At 42.3% G+C, this 20,281-nt stretch overlaps 1 protein-coding gene across 2 annotated transcripts in view; it reads right to left on the reverse strand.

Annotated features, from left to right (window-relative positions):
- Positions 1-20,281, reverse strand: part of NFX1 (nuclear transcription factor, X-box binding 1) — a 79,898-nt gene extending 59,617 nt beyond the window's left edge. Inside the window, exons 1-2 of one of the 2 annotated variants that reach the window (XM_065878617.1) lie at positions 20,196-20,220; positions 15,611-16,609 (exon numbers count right to left, since the gene is read on the reverse strand). In XM_065878617.1, coding sequence (XP_065734689.1) covers positions 15,611-16,609; positions 20,196-20,220 — 1,024 coding nt within the window. Of the gene's footprint in view, positions 1-15,610; positions 16,610-20,195 lie in introns of both variants that reach the window. The other variant, XM_065878618.1, reaches the window with a different exon arrangement.

Here is a 20,281-nt window from a genome sequence, read left to right on the forward strand (position 1 = left end):
TGCAGGGGACACGGGTTCGTGCCCTGGTACAGGAAGATCCCACATGCTGCGGAGTGGCTGGGCCCGTGAGAAATGGCCACTGAGCCTGCGCGTCTGGAGCCTGTGCTCCGCAACGGGAGATGCCACAACAGTGAGAGGCCCGCGTACCGCAAAAAAAAAAAAAAAAAAAGTAGGGATACCCTACCCTGCATAGGTTAACATTTCTGAATAACAGAGTCAATTATATTTCCTACCAGTTACCATGCTACATGTGGAAGATTCTGGAGCAGTAAGTTAGGTGAGAGCTCATTAGAGAGTGAGATTAAGTTTGAGCCATCTATATGTGAGGCTGGTTGGGGCAGAGGAAGAGTCTGTGAGAATTATACTTGTGGTGAATTTTATAGAAAATGCCTATTGACCATTCCAGAATAGAACTGAGTTAGAATTAAGAACACAGAAAGGTAAGTGAAGTACGGAACCCACCTGAGAACACTACAATTTTTACCCTGAGGACTTTTTATTTTACTGTTTCTCTTATTCATTAGTTTATTGCTTGTTAATGAAGAACTATTGTGATGTTTCTAAGTCCAGTCACGGTGAAATTTGACCACTAGGATGCACATACATTTAGTTATGTGGTGACAGCTGTCAACTTTGAATAGCCTACAAATTACTGCCTTTACAAAGCTGTCAACTTTGAATAGCTGACAAATTGCAGCCTTTCCAAAGGCTGTCTCTTTCATCCCATGTTCAGTATGTCGGCAAACCCTGCTGGCTTTACCTTCAAAATATATCCAGAATCCAACCTCTGCTGCTAACACTCTGGTCTAAACCACTATCCACTCACCTGGATTATTACAATGGCCTCCTAACTAGTCTCCCTACTTCAGTCTATTCTCACCACAGCAGCCAGAGGGAGCCCGTCAAAATGCAAATTATTAATAGATGATACACTCCTCTGCTCAGAAGTTGCCAATGGTTCCTACATCACATGCCTGTAAAAGCCAAAGTCCTTACAATGGCCTTCATTGGCCCCCGGTCCTCATCTGTGATTCCTCTTTCCCTAGGCCACCACTCTGAGACGACACTGCCTCCTTCCCAGCCCTAAACTGGAAGGCAGATTCCCGCAGGAACGTGTTTACAACTTGCTATTCCCTCTGCCTAGAATACTGTCCCCCAGACATTTGCACAGCTCAGTCCCTCACCCGCTTCAGGTGTTTACTCAAAATGTGGTCTTCTCGGGCTTCCCTGGTGGTGCAGTGGTTGAGAGTCTGCCTGCCAATGCAGGGGACACGGGCTTGAGCCCTGGTCTGGGAGGATCCCACATGCTGTGGAGCAACTAGGCCCGTGAGCCACAACTACTGAGCCTGCGCGTCTGGAGCCTGTGCTCCGCAACAAGACAGGCCGCGACAGTGACAGGCCAATGTACTGCGATGAAGAGTGGCCCCCGCTCGCCACAACTGGAGAAAGCCCTCGCACAGAAACGAAGACCCAACACAGCCAAAAATAAATTAATTAATAAGTTAATTTTTAAAAATGTGGTCTTCTCAATGAGGCAGTCTCTGGCCACACTTTAAGAACTGGAACCCACCCCTCCCCCCCAAAAAACAAAACAAACTGTAACCCACTCCCTCAGCATTCCCTGTCTCCCTTATCTTTCTTCACACCACTTAAGTCTTATCATATATTTTACCTTGTTTATTTCCTAACCCTACACATAGAAGGTACTCAATAATACCTGTTGTATGAATGAATGAAAATAATAAATAAAATAATAGTAAAAGGTTTTAGAAACATACTAGAAAGACAAACAGTATAATTCTTTCACCAACATTTCAGTTTTATCTAAGCGTGTAACATATGTAAAACATGGTACTATTCTGGAATAGCTCTCTGCTAGTGAACTATCACATTTCAGGTGCAAGACTCTTGTCCATGCTGGATGCAGCCCTATCCTGACCACTGGCTCTTCTTCAATCCTAGGCCCTCTCCCACTAGGGCTTCTCCATCATTCCCCAGTCATGACTGTATATTCTCTATACTTTTACTTTGATAGTATGTCAGTAAAGAGGGTGACAACCCACTTAAAAAACCAGAAGAACAGAGACCTGTCTGGAGAATGCACTACAAACTTTTCAGATACACCAATAAATAACTGTCTTAAAAAAAACAAAACAATCCTGATTTGAAAAATCCAAGTGTAGGGCTTCCCTGGTGGCGCAGTGGTTGAGAGTCCGCCTGCCAATGCAGGGGACACGGGTTTGTGCCCTGGTCCGGGAAGATCCCACATGCCGCGGAGTGGCTAGGCCCAAGAGCCATGGCCGCTGGGCCTGCGCGTCCGGAGCCTGTGCTCCGTAACGGGAGAGGCCACAACAGTGAGAGGCCCGCATACCACAAAAAAATAAAAGAAAAATCCAAGTGTAAAAAGACATTTTTGAGGCAAACAGGGAAATTCAATTGTGGACCAGGTATTAGATGATTTCAAGGAATTATTACTAATTTTGTTAAGCATAATAACGGCACTATGATTATGTAAGAAAACGGCCATATTTTTTAAATAGATGTAACCTAAAAGTATATGAAGGTGAAATAGCCTGATATCTGGAATTTACTTTAAAATATATCAGCAAAAAAAAGGGGGGGAGACAGAGATTGTTTAAATATTAATGCATATCTATTTATGGCATATTATATATTAATTTAAAATAAGGTTTACAAAGATTTCTTAATGAGTGGAAAAATATAACACTATAATAAGCAATAAAAGAATAAAGATCATTTTTATTATATGATTTCAACTATGTAAAACTGAGCATTGAAAAATTCTTTAAGGAAACAGACTAAAAGGTTAAAGCTGATTATATCTGGATGGTGGGAATAAAGGTAAATTAACCTATCAACTTTAGTAAGCTGCCTTATTTAAGGTAAGGCAGCTGTTTTTAAAAAGCTAATACAATGTAAGCATGATCAACGTGTTCAAGATGGTCTTCCTGAGTCTGAAGCATATGTCAGACATCACACTTATTTATGTGAGTCTAAGGCCTATGGCAGAACTTAGGGGCTGGATGTAAAGGTTTAGAAATCAGTACAGCCCAGAGGCAGTGGTTTGAAAGTACAGAACTGGTTGTAATCTCCCAATGAAGCCTTATCAAGTAAGAAGAGAGGGCTGACCGGAGATGGAAACAACCTAAGCGCCCATCATCGGATGAATGGATAAAGAAGATGTGGCACATATACACAATGGAATATTACTCAGCCTTAAAAAGAAATGAAATTGAGCTATTTGTAATGAGATGGATAGACCTAGAGTCTGTCATACAGAGTGAAGTAAGTCAGAAAGAAAAAGACAAATACCGTATGCTAACACATATATATGGAATTTAAGGGAAAAAAATGTCATGAAGAACCTAGGGGTAAGACAGGAATAAAGACGCAGACCTACTGGAGAACGGACTTGAGGATATGGGGAGGGGGAAGGGTGAGTTTTGACAGGGCGAGAGAGAGTCATGGACATATACACACTAACAAACGTAGTAAGGTAGATAGCTGGGGGGAAGCAGCCGCAAGGCACAGGGATATTAGCTCGGTGCTTTGGGACAGCCTGGAAGGGTGGGATGGGGAGAGTGGGAGGGAGGGAGACGCAAGAGGGAAGACATATGGGAACATATGTATATGTATAGCTGATTCACTTTGTTATAAAGCAGAAACTAACACACCATTGTAAAGCAATTATACCCCAATAAAGATGTTTTAAAAAAATAAATAAATAAAGTAAAATTAAAAAAAAAAAAAAAAAAAAAGAAGAGAGGGCTGAGATAAAGCCCTAGGTAACACCAACATTTAGGAAAGAGGTGGAGGAAGAGAAGAGTGAAGGACATAAACAGGAACAGTCAAGGAGAACAAGGACCAGAAGTGTGTGATAACAAAGGAGTCAAGGAAGTTACATTTCAGAAAAGACCCCTTTGTGTCCAACTCAAAGGGAAGTCCAGGATAATAGTAAGGACTGAGTCATTTGTGACCTACCAGTAGCTCTGAGTCAAGTGGTGATGATGCCAGAGGACTGAGACATGAAATCAGATTAGGGAAAAGGACACAGAGTGGATGACTCTTTTTTTTTTTTTTTTTTTTTTTGCGGTACGCGGGCCTCTCACTGTTGTGGCCTCTCCCGTTGCAGAGCACAGGCTCTGGACGCGCAAGCTCAGCGGCCATGGCTCACGGGCCCAGCCGCTCCGCGGCACGTGGGATCTTCCCGGACCGGGGCACAAACCCATGTCCCCTGCATCGGCAGGCGGACTCTCAACCACTGCGCCACCAGGGAAGCCCCAGAGTGGATGACTCTTGATTAGACTGAATGGAAGGAAAGAAACACTACTGGGAGGTCCCGTATGGGGCAAGTTTTTCTTTTAGAGGGCAGGACAGACTCAAGAAGAGCTTCAGGTTGAGAACTTGGAGTAGTAGATGTGGAAAGGTTGATGAAAGGAAATAAAAGAGATCTCAGAATGAAAGAAAAGGAATAACAGGCACAGATGTCTCTGAGTGTGCTTAGAGAGAGCAAAAAGTTGAGAAAATTATGCCCTTTCTCAGTGATGACCTCCCCTTTCTCAGTGAAGTAGGAGGCAAGGAGGTCCACTGAGGTTGAGAGATCAATGTTAGGAAGGTTTGGATAAGTGTGGAAAAGGTTTGGAATAGTCTTAGATGAAAATGGGAGGGACAGCTGCCCAAGGTCATATAAGGGGAAAATGGCAGTGCTGAAAGCCAGCTGAGCTGGAGACCACTATTCAAAAATATTTACTGGGAACTGACCATGTACCAGACACTCTTTAGACACTAAGGGTATACAGTGAACAAAACAGACAAAAATCTTCTGCCCTTATGAAGTTTACTATCTTGTGGTGGAAGGTAGCCAATAAACAAATAAATAATGAAAATAAGTAGTATCATCAAATAGTAATAAGTGCTATGGAAAAAAATAAGCCAGGAAAAGAGGTTAGCAAGGGTCGGCAGTGGGGGAAGTATTATAGTTTTAAACAGGGTGATCAGGAAGGCTTTCCTCAGAGGGCGAGTGAATTTGCAGCAGTGCCAAATCTATACTGTTATACGATTTCCTGAAATGGCATTCTGTTATCCAGATAGGGTAGAAAAGCTAGACTGCAGCATCCATCCAGGGATGGGATCCTGGCAAATGTCTTGGCAGAAGGATAATACTTCAAATGACTTACAGTAAGGCCTAGCCTGAAGAGGGGATGAAGAAGGATGGAGACTGAACCGATAGTGGGTGGAAAAGACTGGGAGAGCCAAAAGGATAGGAGGATATGGTCAGAAAGCAGAACACAGGACTTTAGAATTTCAGAGACAGGGCATCCCCAGGGTCATTTCCTTGGTAGTGGGTGTGGAGGTGGAACGGATATGAAGGTCACTGCAGGTGACAAGATCAAAGAACCTGAGGATGACATAACCCCCATGATCACTGAAGTCACACAGAACAACAGCAGGATTTATGGTAAATCAGTAGTTCTCAAACTTGAATGTGCATGAGAACCACCTGGAGGCTTGTTAAAAGAAGAGACTGCTGGGCCCCACACCCAGAATTTCTGTTTACTAACACTGAGGTGAGGCCCAAGAATGTGCATTTCTAACAAGTTCCCAGGTATTGCTGACAGCTGCTGATCTGGGACTATACCTTGAGAATCACTGGGGTAGAAAAAAGATACAGGCTAGATGCATTAATAAATGAGGCGGGGGCTGGGAGATTTGGAGGCTAACAGATGACAAAGATAAGGAGACATGGAAGGGGATGGAGAGAAAAGGTCATGCAGCATTAGCTTCAAAAGAGCAGGGATTCTGATACAAAGGTAGAAGAATAATAGCTTAGAAATGACACTGGGGAAGGAGTGTGCACTTCCCGTCTTCCAGAAAGTAAGGTAAGTGGGATAAGGGAAAACAGCAGGCTCTGAGGCTGTAAGGAAGTGGTGACCCGACAGAAGGCCATAGGTCAATTAAGAGCAGGAGCAGAGCCAAAACAAATGAAGGATATAGGGGGCTTTGTTACTGCAGAATGAGGGATCCAGGCAGTCTGGGAGGACTGGGCAGTGCTAGGTTCTCTCAGTTCAGAGTGAGAGTAAGCAAAGCCCACTCTCAAACAGCCACGGACACTTATATTTGGGGTAAGCCTCTCTTTCTATTCCAATCAAGCTTTCATCTCCACTACTCCACTAAAACTGCTCTTAGCAAGACCAGTAACCTTGAGGAAACTTGCTCAAGCTTCTTAGATAGCCTCATGCACCAGAGGACAGAAAGCAGAAACTAGAAGAACTACAATCCTGCAGCCTGTGGAACAAAAACCACATTCACAGATAGACAAGATAAAAAGGCAGAGGGCTATGTACCAGATGAAGAAACAAGATAAAACCCGAGAAAAACAACTAAATGAAGTGGAGATAGGCAACCTTCCAGAAAAAGAATTCAGAATAGTGAAGATGATAGTGAAGATGATCCAGGACCTTGGAAAAAGAATGGAGGCAAATTTCAAGAAATGTTTGACAAAGACCTAGAAGAATTAAAAAACAAACAAACAGAGATGAACAATACAATAACTGAAATGAAAAATACACTAGAAGGAATCAACAGCAGAATAACTGAGGCAGAAGAACGGAAAAGTGACCTGGAAGACAGAATGGTGGAATTCACTGCTGCGGAACAGAATAAAGAAAAAAGAATGAAAAGATGATGAAGACAGCCTAAGAGACCTCTGGGACAACATTAAGTGCAACAACATTCACATTATAGAGATCCCAGAAGGAGAAAACAGACAGAAAGGACCCAAGAAAATATTGGAAGAGATTATAGTCAAAAACTTCCTTAACATGGGAAAGGAAAGAGCCACCCAAGTCCAGGAAGCACAGACAGTCCCAGGCAGGATAAACCCAAGGAGAAACATGCCGAGACACATAGTAATCATACTGACGAAAATTAAAGACAAAGAAAAATTATTGAAAGCAGCAAGGGAAAAACGACAAATAACATACAAAGGAACTCCAATAAGGTTAACAGCTGATTTCTCAGCAGAAACTCTACAAGCCAGAAGGGAGTGGCACGACATATTTAAAGTGATGAAAGGGAAGAACCTACAACCAACATTACTCTACCCAGCAAGGACCTCATTCACATTCGATGGAGAAACCAAAAGCTTTACAGACAAGCAAAAGCTAAGAGAATTCAGCACCACCAAACCAGCTCTACAACAAATGCTAAAGGAACATCTTTAAGTGGGAAACACAAGAGAAGAAAAGGACCTACAAAAACAAACCCAAAACAATTAAGAAAATGGTAATAGGAACATACATATCAATAATTACCTTAAACATGAATGGATTAAATGCTCCAACTAAAAGACACAGGCTCGCTGAATAGATACAAAAGCAAGACCTATATATATGCTGTCTACAAGAGACCCACTTCAGACCTAGGGACACATACAGACTGAAAGTGAGGGGATGGAAAAAGATATTCCATGTAAATGGAAATCAAAAGAAAGCTGGAGTAGCAAAACTCATATCAGATAAAGTAGACTTTAAAACAAAGAATGTTACAAGAGACAAGGAAGGACACTACATAATGATCAAGATATCAATCCAAGAAGACATAACTCTTTTAAATATATATGCAGCCAACACAGGAGCACCTCAATACATAAGGCAACTGCTAACAGCTATAAGACAGGAATTGACAGTAACACTATAATAGTGGGGAACTTTAACACCTCATTTACACCAATGGACAGATCATCCAAACAGAAAACAAATAAGGAAACACAAGCTTTAAATGACACAATAGACCAGACAGATTTAATTGGTATTTATAGGACATTCCATCTGAGAACAGCAGATTACACTTTCTTCTCAAGTGAGCACGGAACATTCTCCAGGATAGATCACATCTTGGGTCACAAATCAAGCCTCAGTAAATTTAAGAAAACTGAAATCATATCAAGCATCTTTTCTAACCACAACACTAGGAGATTAGAAATGAATTACAGGGAAAAAAACATAAAAAACACAAACACATGGAGGCTAAACAATACATTACTAAATAACCAAGAGATCACTGAAGACATCAGAGGAAACCAAAAAATACCTAGAGACAAATGACAATGAAAACACGACTATCCAAAACCTATGGGATGCAGCAAAAGCAGTTCTAAGAGGAAAGTTTATAGCAATACAATCTTACCTCAAGAAACAAGAAAAATTTCAAATAAACATCTTACCCTTACACCTAAAGGAATTAGAGAAAAAAGAACAAACAAAACCCAAATTAGCAGAAGGAAAGAAATCATAAAGATCAGAGCAGAAATAAATGAAACGGAAACAAAGAAAACAATAGCAAAGATCAATAAAACTAAAAGTTGGTTTTTTGAGAAGATAAACAAAATTGATAAACCATTAGCCAGACTCATCAAGAAAAAGAGGGAGAGGACTCAAATAAAAATTGGAAATGAAAAAGCAGAAGTTACAACAGACACCACAGAAATACAAAGCATCATAAGAGACTACTACAAGCAACTCCATGCCAATAAAATGGACAACCTGGAAGAAACAGACAAATGCTTAGAATGGTACAACCCTCTAAGACTGAACCAGGAAGAAACAGAAAATATGAACAGACCAATCACAAGTACTGAAATTGAAACTGTGATTGAAAATCTTCCAACAAACAAAAGTCCATGACCAGATGGCTTCACAGGTGAATTCTTCAAACATTTAGAAAAGAGCTAACACCCATCCTTCTCAAAGTCTTCCCAAAAACTGCAGAGGAAGGAACACTCCCAAACTCGTTATGGGAGGTCCCCATCACCCTGATACCAAAACCAGACAAAGATACTTCAAAAAAAGAAAATTACAGACCAATATCACTGATAAACATAGATGCAAAAATCCTCAACAAAATACTAGCAAACAGAATCCAACAACACATTAAAAGGCTCATACACCATGATCAAGTGGGATTTATCCCAGGGATGCAAGGATTCTTCAATATACGCAAATCAATCAATGTGATACACCATATTAACAAACTGAAAAATAAAAATCATATGATCATATCAATAGATGCAGATAAAGCTTTTGACAAAATTCAACACCCATTTATGATAAAAACTCTCCAGAAAGTGGGCACAGAGGAAACCTACCTCAACATAATAAAGGCCATATACAACAAACCCACAGCAAACATCATTCTCAATGGTGACAAACTGAAAGCATTTCCTCTAAGATCAGGAACAAGACAAGGATGTCCACTCTCACCATATTATTCAATATAGTTTTGGAAGTCCTAGCCATGGCAATCAGAGAAGAAAAGGAAATAAAAGGAATACAAGTTGGAAAAGAAGAAGTAAAACTGTCACTGTTTGCAGATAACTTGATACTATACCTAGAGAATCCTGAAGATGCCACCAGAAAACTACTAGAGCTAATCAATGAATTTGGTAAAGTAGCAGAATACAAAATTAACGCACAGAAATCTCTTGCATTCCTATACACTAATGATGAAAAATCTGAAAAAGAAATTAAAGAAACACTTCCATTTACCATTGCAACAAAAAGAATAAAATCCTAGGAATAAACCTACCTAGGGAGAAAAAAGACCTGTATGCAGAAAACTATAAGACACTAATGAAAGAAATTAAAGATCATACAAACAGATGGAGAGATATACCATGTTCTTGAATTGGAAGAATCAATATTGTGAAAATGACTATACTACCCAAAGCAATCTACAGATTCAATGCAATCCCTATCAAATTACCAATGGCATTTTTTACAGAAGTAGAACAAAAACATCCTAAAATTTGTATGGAGACACAAAAGACCCCGAATAGCCAAAGCAGTCTTGAGGGAAAAAAACGGAGCTGAAGGAACCAGACTCCCTGACTTCAGTCTATACTACAAAGCTACAGTAATCAAAACAATATGGTATTGGCACAAAAACAGAAATATAGATCAATGGAACAGGATAGAAAGCCCAGAGATAAACCCATGCACCTATGGTCAACTAATCTATGACAAAGGAGGCAAGGATATACAATGGAGAAAAGACAGTTTCTTCAATAAGTGGTGCTGGGAAAATTGGACAGCTACATGTAAAAGAATGAAATTAGAACACTCCCTAACACCATACACAAAAATAAACTCAAATGGATTAGAAACTTAAATGTAAGACCAGATACTATAAAACTCTTAAAGGAAAACATAGGAAGAACACTCTTTGACATAAATCACCGGAAGATCTTTTTTGACCCACCTCCAAGAGTAATGGAAATAAAAACAAAGATAAACAAACGGGACCTAATGAAACTTAAAAGCTTTTGCAAAGCAAAGGAAACTACAAACAAGACAAAAAGACAACTCTCAGAATGGGAGAAAATATTTGCAAACGAATCAACAAAGGATTAATCTCCAAAATATATAAACAGCTCATGCAGCTCAATATTAAAAAAAACAAACAATCCAATCCAAAAATGGGCAGAAGACCTAAATAGATATTTCTGCAAAGAAGACATACAGATGGCGAAAAAGCACATGAAAAGCTGCTCAACATCACTATTAGAGAAATGCAAGTCAAAAGTACAATGAGGTATCACCTTACACCAGTCAGAATGGGCATCATCAGAAAATCTACGAAGAACAAATGCTGGAGAGGGTGTGGAGAAAAGGGAACCCTCTTGCACTGTTGGTGGGAATGTAAATTGATACAGCCACTATGGGGAACAGCATGGAGGTTCCTTAAAAAACTAAAAATAGGGCTTCCCTGGTGGCGCAGTGGTTGAGAGTCCGCCTGCCGATGCAGGGGATGCGGGTTCGTGCTCCGGTCTGGGAAGATCCCATGTGCCGCGGAGCGGCTGGGCCCGTGAGCCATGGCCGCTGAGCCTGCGCGTCCGGAGCCTGTCCTCCGCAACGGGAGAGGCCACAACAGTGAGAGGCCCGCGTAACGCATAAAAAAAAAAAAAAAAAAAAACTAAAAATAGAATTACCATATGACCCAGCAATCCCACTACTGGACATATACCCAGAGAAAACCATAATTCAAAAAGACACATGCACCCCAATGTTCATTGCAGCACTATTTACAATAGCCAGGTCATGGAAGCAACCTAAATGCCCACTGACAGATGAATGGATAAAGAAGATGTGGTACATATATACAATGGAATATTACTCAGCCATAAAAAGGAACGAAATTGGGTCATTTGTAGAGACGTGGATCAATCTAGAGACTGTCGTACAGAGTGAAGTAAGTCAGAAAGAGAAAAACAAATATCATATATTAACGCATATATGTGGAACCTAGAAAAATGGTACAGATGAACCAGTTTGCAGAGCAGAAATTGAAACACACACGTAGGGAACAAACGTATGGACACCAAGCGGGGAAAGAGGTGGGGCAGGGGGGCGGTGGTGGTGCGATGAATTGGGAGATCGCGATTGACAAATATACACTAATATGTATAAAATAGATAACTAATAAGAACCTGCTGTATAAAAAAATAAATTAAATAAAATTCAAAAAAAAAAAAGACCAGTAACCTTCACATTGCCAAATCCAACAGTCAATGTGCAGTTATCCTGCTGTACTGATCAACAGCATTTAGCACAATTATCACTGCCTCCTCCTTGAATTTCTTTACTTGGTGTTTAGAACGTTTCACATCCTAGTTCAGTTTACTCTTTCTCCGTTTCCTTTACTGGATGCTCATTTTCCAGCCAAGCCTAGGTAGGCTCCATCCTCACTCTTTTTTTGTCTAACTACACTCACACCTTAGGTGATGTCCTCTAGTCAATTAAATACCATCTCTACACTGACAATGCCCAAATTTAAATCTCTAGTCCAGATCTCTTCTGTGAATTTTATATCCAACTTTCTATTTAACATATCCATATGGTAGTCTAGTAGACAACTCAAATCTAATAAATTTAACCAAATTCTTTATCTTTCCTGAACAAGGAGGAGACAAAGCAAAACATATGCAAAAACACATTTTCCAACAAGGAAAGGCTAAGAAATTGTCACTGATTGGAGAATAAGGACACATGCTGATTAAATGCAATGTGATATCCTGGATTGCACCCTGGAGCAGGAAAAGGGTATTAGTGGAAAAACTGGTGAAATCCAACTAAAGTCTGGGGGAATTCCCTGGCGGTCCAGTGGTTAGGACTCTGTGCTTTCACTGGCAAGGGCACAAGTTCAATCCCTGGTCAAAAAACTAAGATCCCACAAGCCTTGCTGGAAGCCTCATGGCGTAGCCAAAAAAAAAGTCTGAAGTTTAGTCAATACCATGGTACCAGTGTTAATTTCTTAGTTTTGACAAAGATGTTAACATTACAGGGAGCTGGGTGAAGAGTGTATGGGAATTCTCTGTTCTATCTCTGCAAACTTTCTATAAATCTAAAATTATTCCTAAGTGAAAAGTCTAAAAAACGAACACTGCTTTCCCCTCCCACGTGCTACACTGCACTGTGCGGCAATTCTCACCTTCCACATTGCTCAGGAACAACAGCCTGGCTGCGTCCTGGACTCCTCATGCTCCCGCATCCAACATCCAGTCTATCTGTAAATTCTGTCAGCTTTACCTCCCAAATACACCCAGAGTCTAACCAATTCTTACCTCTTCCACCACTGATACCTTCATCCAAGTCTCCATCAAGTACCTGAATTACCACAACAGCCTCCTAACTCATTCCCTTGCTGCCTTAGGGCCCATTCCTCACACAGCCGACTGAGTGATCATTTTACAATGCTTGTAAGATCACGCCATCCCGTCTCCAAAAACCTCCCAGCTACTTCTCATCTTCCTACTCAGAATCAAATCTAAGAGCCTCATATGATCCAGCCCCTGTGATTTCTCTGACCTCCCCTACTGCCCACCTCTTCATTGCTCACAATGCCCCCCTCCCACCCCAATCTACACTTGCTTCTCTCTCTGCCTGAAATGCCCTTCTCCAGAGAGCCATGTGGTGCACTTCTGCACTTCCTTCTGGTCTATGTTCAAATATCTCTGTATCAAAGAGACCAACCTATGTAAACTGGCGCCCCTGTTACTCTGTCCTCTTAACCTGCTTTATGGGACATCCCTGGTGGCACAGTGGTTAAGAATCCACCTGCCAATGCAGGGGACACAGGTCCGAGCCCTGGTCCAGGAAGATCCCACAGGCCATGGAGCAACTAAGCCCCCGTGCACCACAACTACTGAGCCTGCGCTCTAGAGCTCACGAGCCACAACTACTGAGCCCGTGTGCCACAACTACTGAAGCCCACACGCCTAGAGCCCGCTCTCCACAAGAGAAGGCACTGCAATGAGAAGCCCGCACACTGCAACGAAGAGTAGCCCCTGCTCGCCACAACTAGAGAAAGTCCACACGCAGCAATGAAGACCCAATGCAGCCAAAAATAAATTTTTAAAAACCCTGCTTAAAAAAGCAAACAATCAAAAAAAAACCCTGCTTTATATTTTAGCTCTTATCACCTGACATAAATATTTAAGTGCTTTCTACCTGTCTTCCCTACCAGAATGTATATCTCGTTAGTGCTGTATTTCCAGTACCTAGAACAGTGGTTGGCACATAGCATCTACTCAATAAATATGAATAAAGAGGTCTCAAGAAAATGCTGGGATGTAAAGCCAGAGAGATTTGTTAGGCAGAACTCTAAGGTGGCCTCCAAGATTCCCAGCTCCTGGTGTGCATGCCCTGGATAATCTCCCCTCAAGTATGGGTGGACCTGATCTAATCAAGTGAGCCCTTTTAAAAGAGTCTAGTGATCAGAGACAGAAGTCAGAGAGATGTAAAGAATCTGTAGCAAATTCTTTCCTGTAGGCTCTGAAGAAGCAAACTACCATGCTGTGAAGGGGCCATGTGGTAAGGAATTGTGGGTGGCCCCTCGGAGCTGAGAGTGATCCCCAGCCAGCAAGAAAATGGGGACCTCGATCCTACACCCATTAGGAGCTAAATCCTATCAACAACCAGTGAGCATCAAGGACCCCACACATCAGATGAAACTGCATCCCTGGCCAAATTTCAGTCCTGTGAGACCCTGAGTAGAAAGCTCAGCTAACCCGTACCCAGACTCCTGACCCACAGAAACCATGACATGGTAAAGTTGTGTTATCTTAAGCCACTACATTTGTGGTAATTTGTTATGAAGCAATAGGAAACTATCAACCAGCCTTGAGGATTCAAGAACAACTCTGGTATAACATTGCCTTTGTTCACACACAAGTCGAGATCCCAAGAAGGACTGCCTGGTGAAGCAAATGAGAACTAGAACTATAGGCCTGTGTAAAAACAGGCCCGGGCAGGTGGTGGCTCCCTGTGTTAGGCTGTATGTCACATTAAACTGGAGGGAGACCAGAATGGTGAAGGTCCATGAGAAAAAGCTGGTGGAATGAAGCTATTTAGCCTGGATAAAATATATACTCAGGGTAAAATGAGAAGTGTCTTCAAATACTGCAAAGAGCTGATGTGTAATGAGTGGGAAGGAAGCTGTGAGGAGAGAGACTAGCTTCTGTGTAGTTCCAGAGGACAGAATCTGAACTAGGAGATAGGAAATATTTACAGGAAAGAAGTTTTCAGTTTAATGTAAGAAAGAACTTTCTAACAGTCGAGCTGAGTATCTACTGTGTTCTAAGAGCTGTGCTAGGCAATGGAGATATAAAACTGAAAGGAAAAATATGGTCTCTGCTTTCAAGGACCATATAAACTAGTGGAGGGCACTGACACATAAACAAATGATGGTTTCCAGTGGTAAGTGCTATAAAGAAGCATATATATGTAAGGGAAGGACATATCACAGGGCTGGAAAAGATTAATGCTATCTGTGGAGGTGACAAAAGGTTTTCTGGACATGTGACTAAACTATAGCTTTTGAAATATGAGTAAGAATTCACCAGTGAGCTGAGTAGTAGACAGTGTAGACAGAAGGAGCCACATATGCAACAGCATGGAAAGATGACAGTATAGAGTCCAGGGAGTAAAATGTGGTGGGGACTGAGGCAGCAGCAGATGAGGCTGTTGGGTAAGGCAGAAGGCAGAATCTGTAGGTGATGAGAAAAAGTGAACAGAATTAAGCAGGGGAGTGACACAGGTCAATACGTGTTTTAGAAAGATCACTTTCTGATGCTGACGTAAGAGGTGAACTCAAAGAGAAAAACTGGAGATGGCAAGATTAGTTAGGAACTGTTGCAGATAAGCAGATAAGAGATGATGCAGGCTGGATCCAGGAGAGGCAGTGGAGATGTTACCACCCCTTACTTGTGCTTTCAGAATTCAAAACAAATCTTGTAACCAAACATCTATTCCACCCATACCTGCACTTGTTAAATTCCTTATTTGTTAAGAAAAACGTTCCTTACCTGTATTTGCTTATGATATATAAAAACTAAGTAAGTGGTTACCTATTGGGGAGGGGAGCAGGTGGTGGCAGGACCCAAGGAGATGATGAACAAGGAGAGAAAGAGACTTTAACTATGTACATTTTTATATTTTCTGGTTTCTAAATTGTATGAATGTATTACCTATTCAGAAATTAAAAAAAAAAAAAAAGAGAGAGAAAACATTTCCACCCATTCAGATAGGTTTACCTGTATGTGTTTCCACATTCTTTAGCATGTGGTTCTGTCTGCCTCGGGGGAAAGATGCTACCTGAGGATCCTGCCTCCTTACAGCACATTTGTCTGGGTCAACCCTTCTGGAAGACTTGCTGGCAACTGCCAAGTTCCCATTGTCACAGGCAGATTTTGCTGGTCTTTCATTGAGATTTTCCTTTGAAACAGAGGCCATATTGCTTCTGGATCCTGCGTTTGTTTGCCGTTGGCCCTCCTGTTTTGGTGGATTCCTGCCTGGTCGTGGCCTGGCCCCCTCCACTTCCCAGGGAGGCCTCTTCTGTGGGTATCTTCTCTGCTCGCTGCGCCTGGCCCCATACCCATCCGCTACTCCTTTTCTAGAGGATGCATCTGAAGAATCAGGGTGGATAACCCCCACAGGTTTGGTGTTTTCAGGTCCCGCCTCCTCAGGTTTGGGAGTCATTCTGTGACCCCACTCACTTTTAAGTTTCCCCTTGACTTTTGGTCCTCTACCATAGCTGTATACAAATTGGGTTGCCTTTTTGGGTTTTGCTCCCCTGGGATCTGCACCAACAATTTCTTTCTCATTCTCAGAAGGGCTGTGCTCTCTGAGGCTTGTCCCACTCTCTGACTTGGCCACACTTTCTAAGCCAGCTGCATCTGAGGTCTGGTCAGTGAGACACTGTGTTCTCTTGACTCTGATATGCTGCTTTTCACTCCTCAATTTCTGCCAAGGTTGATTTGGAAGGCCATGGTTCTTGAGTGATTTATTAGTAGCAGAGGATTGGAAAGAAGTCTGTTGACTCTTAGGTTTGCTTCCTGAAAGATAACTGTGATGAACAGCAGAGATGTCATCATAAGGGACTTGCCTGGAAAGGTGACAGGGAGGTGGTGAGCTATAATTTCTTCTACCAATTTTATTAGAATCTAGTCTCCTTTGACTCCCACAGTTTAGACCAGAATTTTTTCTCTCCTGAGGAATGAACTCAGCAGCGTCCGTATTCAATTTAAAAGTACCTAGGACATAAGAAACAGACATGCAGGTAAAGAAATTAATTGGTCACTCATGAAGCCCGAAGACTGTAAGCCATATCTAAAAGTTACTTCCTAGGGACTTTGTATAAAACAGTCTCTATACGAGGTCTATGTTTCCTGTGAAGGTGGTAGGTTCAAGGTGCTTGTGGAAGACTGATCATCTCATATCCAGCAGCCTCACCAACAGCTACTGCTGAATTGCTAAGGAAAACTGCTCACCTGGGCTATCGGGTATTATTTATAAGCGTGTTTATCTTTATCGACAAATGTGAGGTCAGCAAACAGTTCGGGGTGAGACATCAATCAGCAAGTTCAATGTGGTCTTTCAAAACTCTAAGACAGCATTAAGTAAACAGGCTTTGGAGTCAGCCAAAATCAGTTTAAAGTCTGGCCCTCCAACTTATAGTATGAGCTTAGGGATACCACCCTAAGCTAAAATCAGCTAAAAGCTGATTGCTTTTAGCCTTACTTTCCTCATACATGACAAAAGTTGATAATACTATTCCAAAGGGTCATTGTGGAATTTAAGTTAAGACTTCACACAGACAGTACTTAGCAGGATCAGTACATCTCATCTCTTCCCCCCAGGAATATATTTTAGGTTTTCCATACATAATCTCTGTAATATGGTCCAGAATTCCAGAGTCTCAAAAATTAAGCACATGCCCCTTCAACCTACTCATTTTTACCCCCTAACATGCTTCTTTATAGTCAACTCAGTCTCTGAAGTCCAAAGATGAAATGATTTGCCTAAGGATACAAAACCAGTTAGTAGCAAAGTCAGAACTATGTGTAGCATACAGAATATTCTATGAATCAATAGGGCCTGGAATTTGCGTTTAAATCCCTGCCCATCACTTGTGTCTTTATGCGAGTTACTTAATCTCAATAATGGAATAGTAAAGAGTTGCTACTTCAAAGAGTTGCTATGAAGATTAAAGCAAGGTTAGTAACATGCATAAAGTAGTTAAAATAGTGCTTTATTATTGCCGTTAGGACTACAAACTATCTGAAACACAGACTTGACCACAGATGGGTGCAGTGCACAGCCTGTGGGGCTTCAGGTTTAATAATAAGCCCTAACATTTATTAGGTACTTAACATGTGTCAGGCACTATTCTAAGCACTTTGCATATGTTAACTCATTTAATCTTTACATTCCTGATGAGAAAATTGAGACACTGTAGAGAGTAAGTAACCTGCCCAAGGCCACAGGGGTATTCCAAAGCAGATTCAGGATTCCACCCCAAGCTATGTGACCCTAGAGATCACACTCTTATATTACGCTCCAATGTGAGAGGTTGGGTGGCTCATACTACAGAAACATATACTTAAGAACTGAGCGAGATCATAAAGGTCACAGGGTAACCTCTCTCTCAATCCAGGATTTGTCCTGAAAGCTTTCAATGGGCAGAATTCTGGGGGTGGGGTGGAGGGCCTTACAAAACGGCAAGAGGATTAGACAAATTCAGAAGGTGGCAGAGAAGCTGTTCCAGAAATATAAGAGGTAACTTAGAGGGGTGTATGGGTAGATTAGACCAAGTGGGTATTGTGTAGTTTTCTTCTGCTTGAAGAAGCAAGGCTGTAAAAGGGGCAGAAAAACATCAGTAAAGTTGTCCAGAATAGCCTGGTAAAGGATGGGAAGAGGGTGTTTTCATGTTAAGCAGCAAAGAGTTGATGCAACTTGAGAATCTAGACAGGGCAGCACCTATTTATATAAAGTATGTGTTCCACCAGACATGAAGCAGTGGGCAAAGCCCTCTGAAAGATCCTTAAGAGACATAAGGAAGGAGGAAAGGGCACAGGAAACTGAACACAAAGATCTGAGACACCTTTATTTTTTCACTACTTTGAGCAGCCGTAAGTTACTCAAAAAATAGGATGTCTCATCCCCAAGGCTTGGCTATAGTGCAAGTGGTACCCAAGATAAGATCAAGGTAAGATAAGATAAGATCCAAGATAATACCATGGTAGGTGACCACCGGGTGGGTGGAGCAGAGTAAGGGAAAATCCAACTGTAGATTATAGAGTCCAGAGACAAAGTTGGCACTGGAGAGTCTGCCCATAGGCAGAAAGATACCCCTTGGACTGGGCTGGTGTTCCAGGACAACAGCAGGTAAGAGAATTAAACCTTGAGTGGGGATGGAGGTGTGGGTTAGAGATGATGCTGAAATAAGAACACGGAATAGGAACTAAGGCAAAAACAAACTAAGGCACAGGAGACAGACTGGGGAGGTCTTTGGACTAGGAGACTTTGCCTCAGTAGGTGGGGCAGAGGTTGTAACCTGGGGCACAACACCATAGCCCCAAACTATGACTCACAACTAGCCCCACTCAATTCTGCTTCAAACACTGAATGGTGTAGAAATGGGCCAGAAGCAAGCCTAACGATAGGAAGACCAACGGATCCAATTTAGAGGATTTGGCGAAAAAATGGGTGGGAGAAGAACAAAACACCAGCCTAACAAGGTCCCTACATTCCAAGATGAATTAATACCTAAATCAGGACTAGGGTACACCAATGCAGTGTGTTATCCAACTTTTTTGACCAAGACCCACAGTAGTAAATACATTTTACCTGCCACCAAGTACACAAATACATATATACTCTTCTCGGTGCCCCAACAGCTGGTAGATAGCAGAACGAAGACTCAAATTCATGACTGTTCACAAACCTCATGCTGTACACTGCTGCCCTGTTTTTCAGAAAGAGTGGGTCATGAAATCAAATCATGCAGTGGGTTGGGACAAGTATTTTTTCAAACGAAATATGTAGTAGAGGGCATTGCATATAGGAAGGAAAACCACTGCTTCTTGAAATTTTTGGTTCGCTTTTATATTTATGTCTGTGCACTGAGGTCACCATGTAAAATATTCCTTTTCGGTCACTGTCCAAAGAGTTGGGAAAACAAAGATCTAAGGTACCCTGAAGGAAGTGGAAATGGATGTTTTATTAACAGCCAAATGAGGCTGTCTCTGCACACAAAGGCAACTCCGGGAGGGGAAGTAAGCTAACAATTGTGTAACAGGTACAGCAGCGGCGGGAACCTTCACTGTAATTGACTTATTTACTCCCAATTCACAGATGAGGAAAACGAGACTTCACACTGAGAGTTCGTGGCAGGCTGACACTGGAAACCACGGGTGCTCGGCTCGCGCACGCGCCGCTGCCCCAGGACGCACGAATACATCTTAAGCGCAGCGAGCAAACCCGCCGTGCGTCGAGAGCCCGACACCGTCACTGGCGGTGACCCGGCCGACGCCCGCCTGTCGGATATCGCTGCCCTAGGAAGGCCGGGCTGAGCCCTGGAGAGGGCGGGACACCCACATCGACTCAGCAGGACAAACCCATTTTCCTTAGAAACCAGGTGCCGGGCTTCACTACGCAGTCAAGGATGGTTAAGATCTCGGTTCGCACGACGCGCGTGGCTTGGCCCTTCCGAGCCACTATCTCCAACCCTAGTACGCGCCACTCTCGCGATACGAATGGCCGGTGCCCTAGGACTCGTCACTGACTCAATTTCCGCTCCCCGAGAGGGGCCCAGTCCCGCGCGGGCCAGGACAGTACCTGAGACAGGAGGCGCCTCCGCCATCCCGTGCCGCAACACCTAAAGCGAGCCCTGCAGCCCAGCGAGCGCTGTCACCCGGTCACGT

The sequence above is a fragment of the Phocoena phocoena genome, chromosome 6, assembly GCF_963924675.1.
Source record: "Phocoena phocoena chromosome 6, mPhoPho1.1, whole genome shotgun sequence".
Lineage (NCBI taxonomy): Eukaryota > Metazoa > Chordata > Mammalia > Artiodactyla > Phocoenidae > Phocoena > Phocoena phocoena.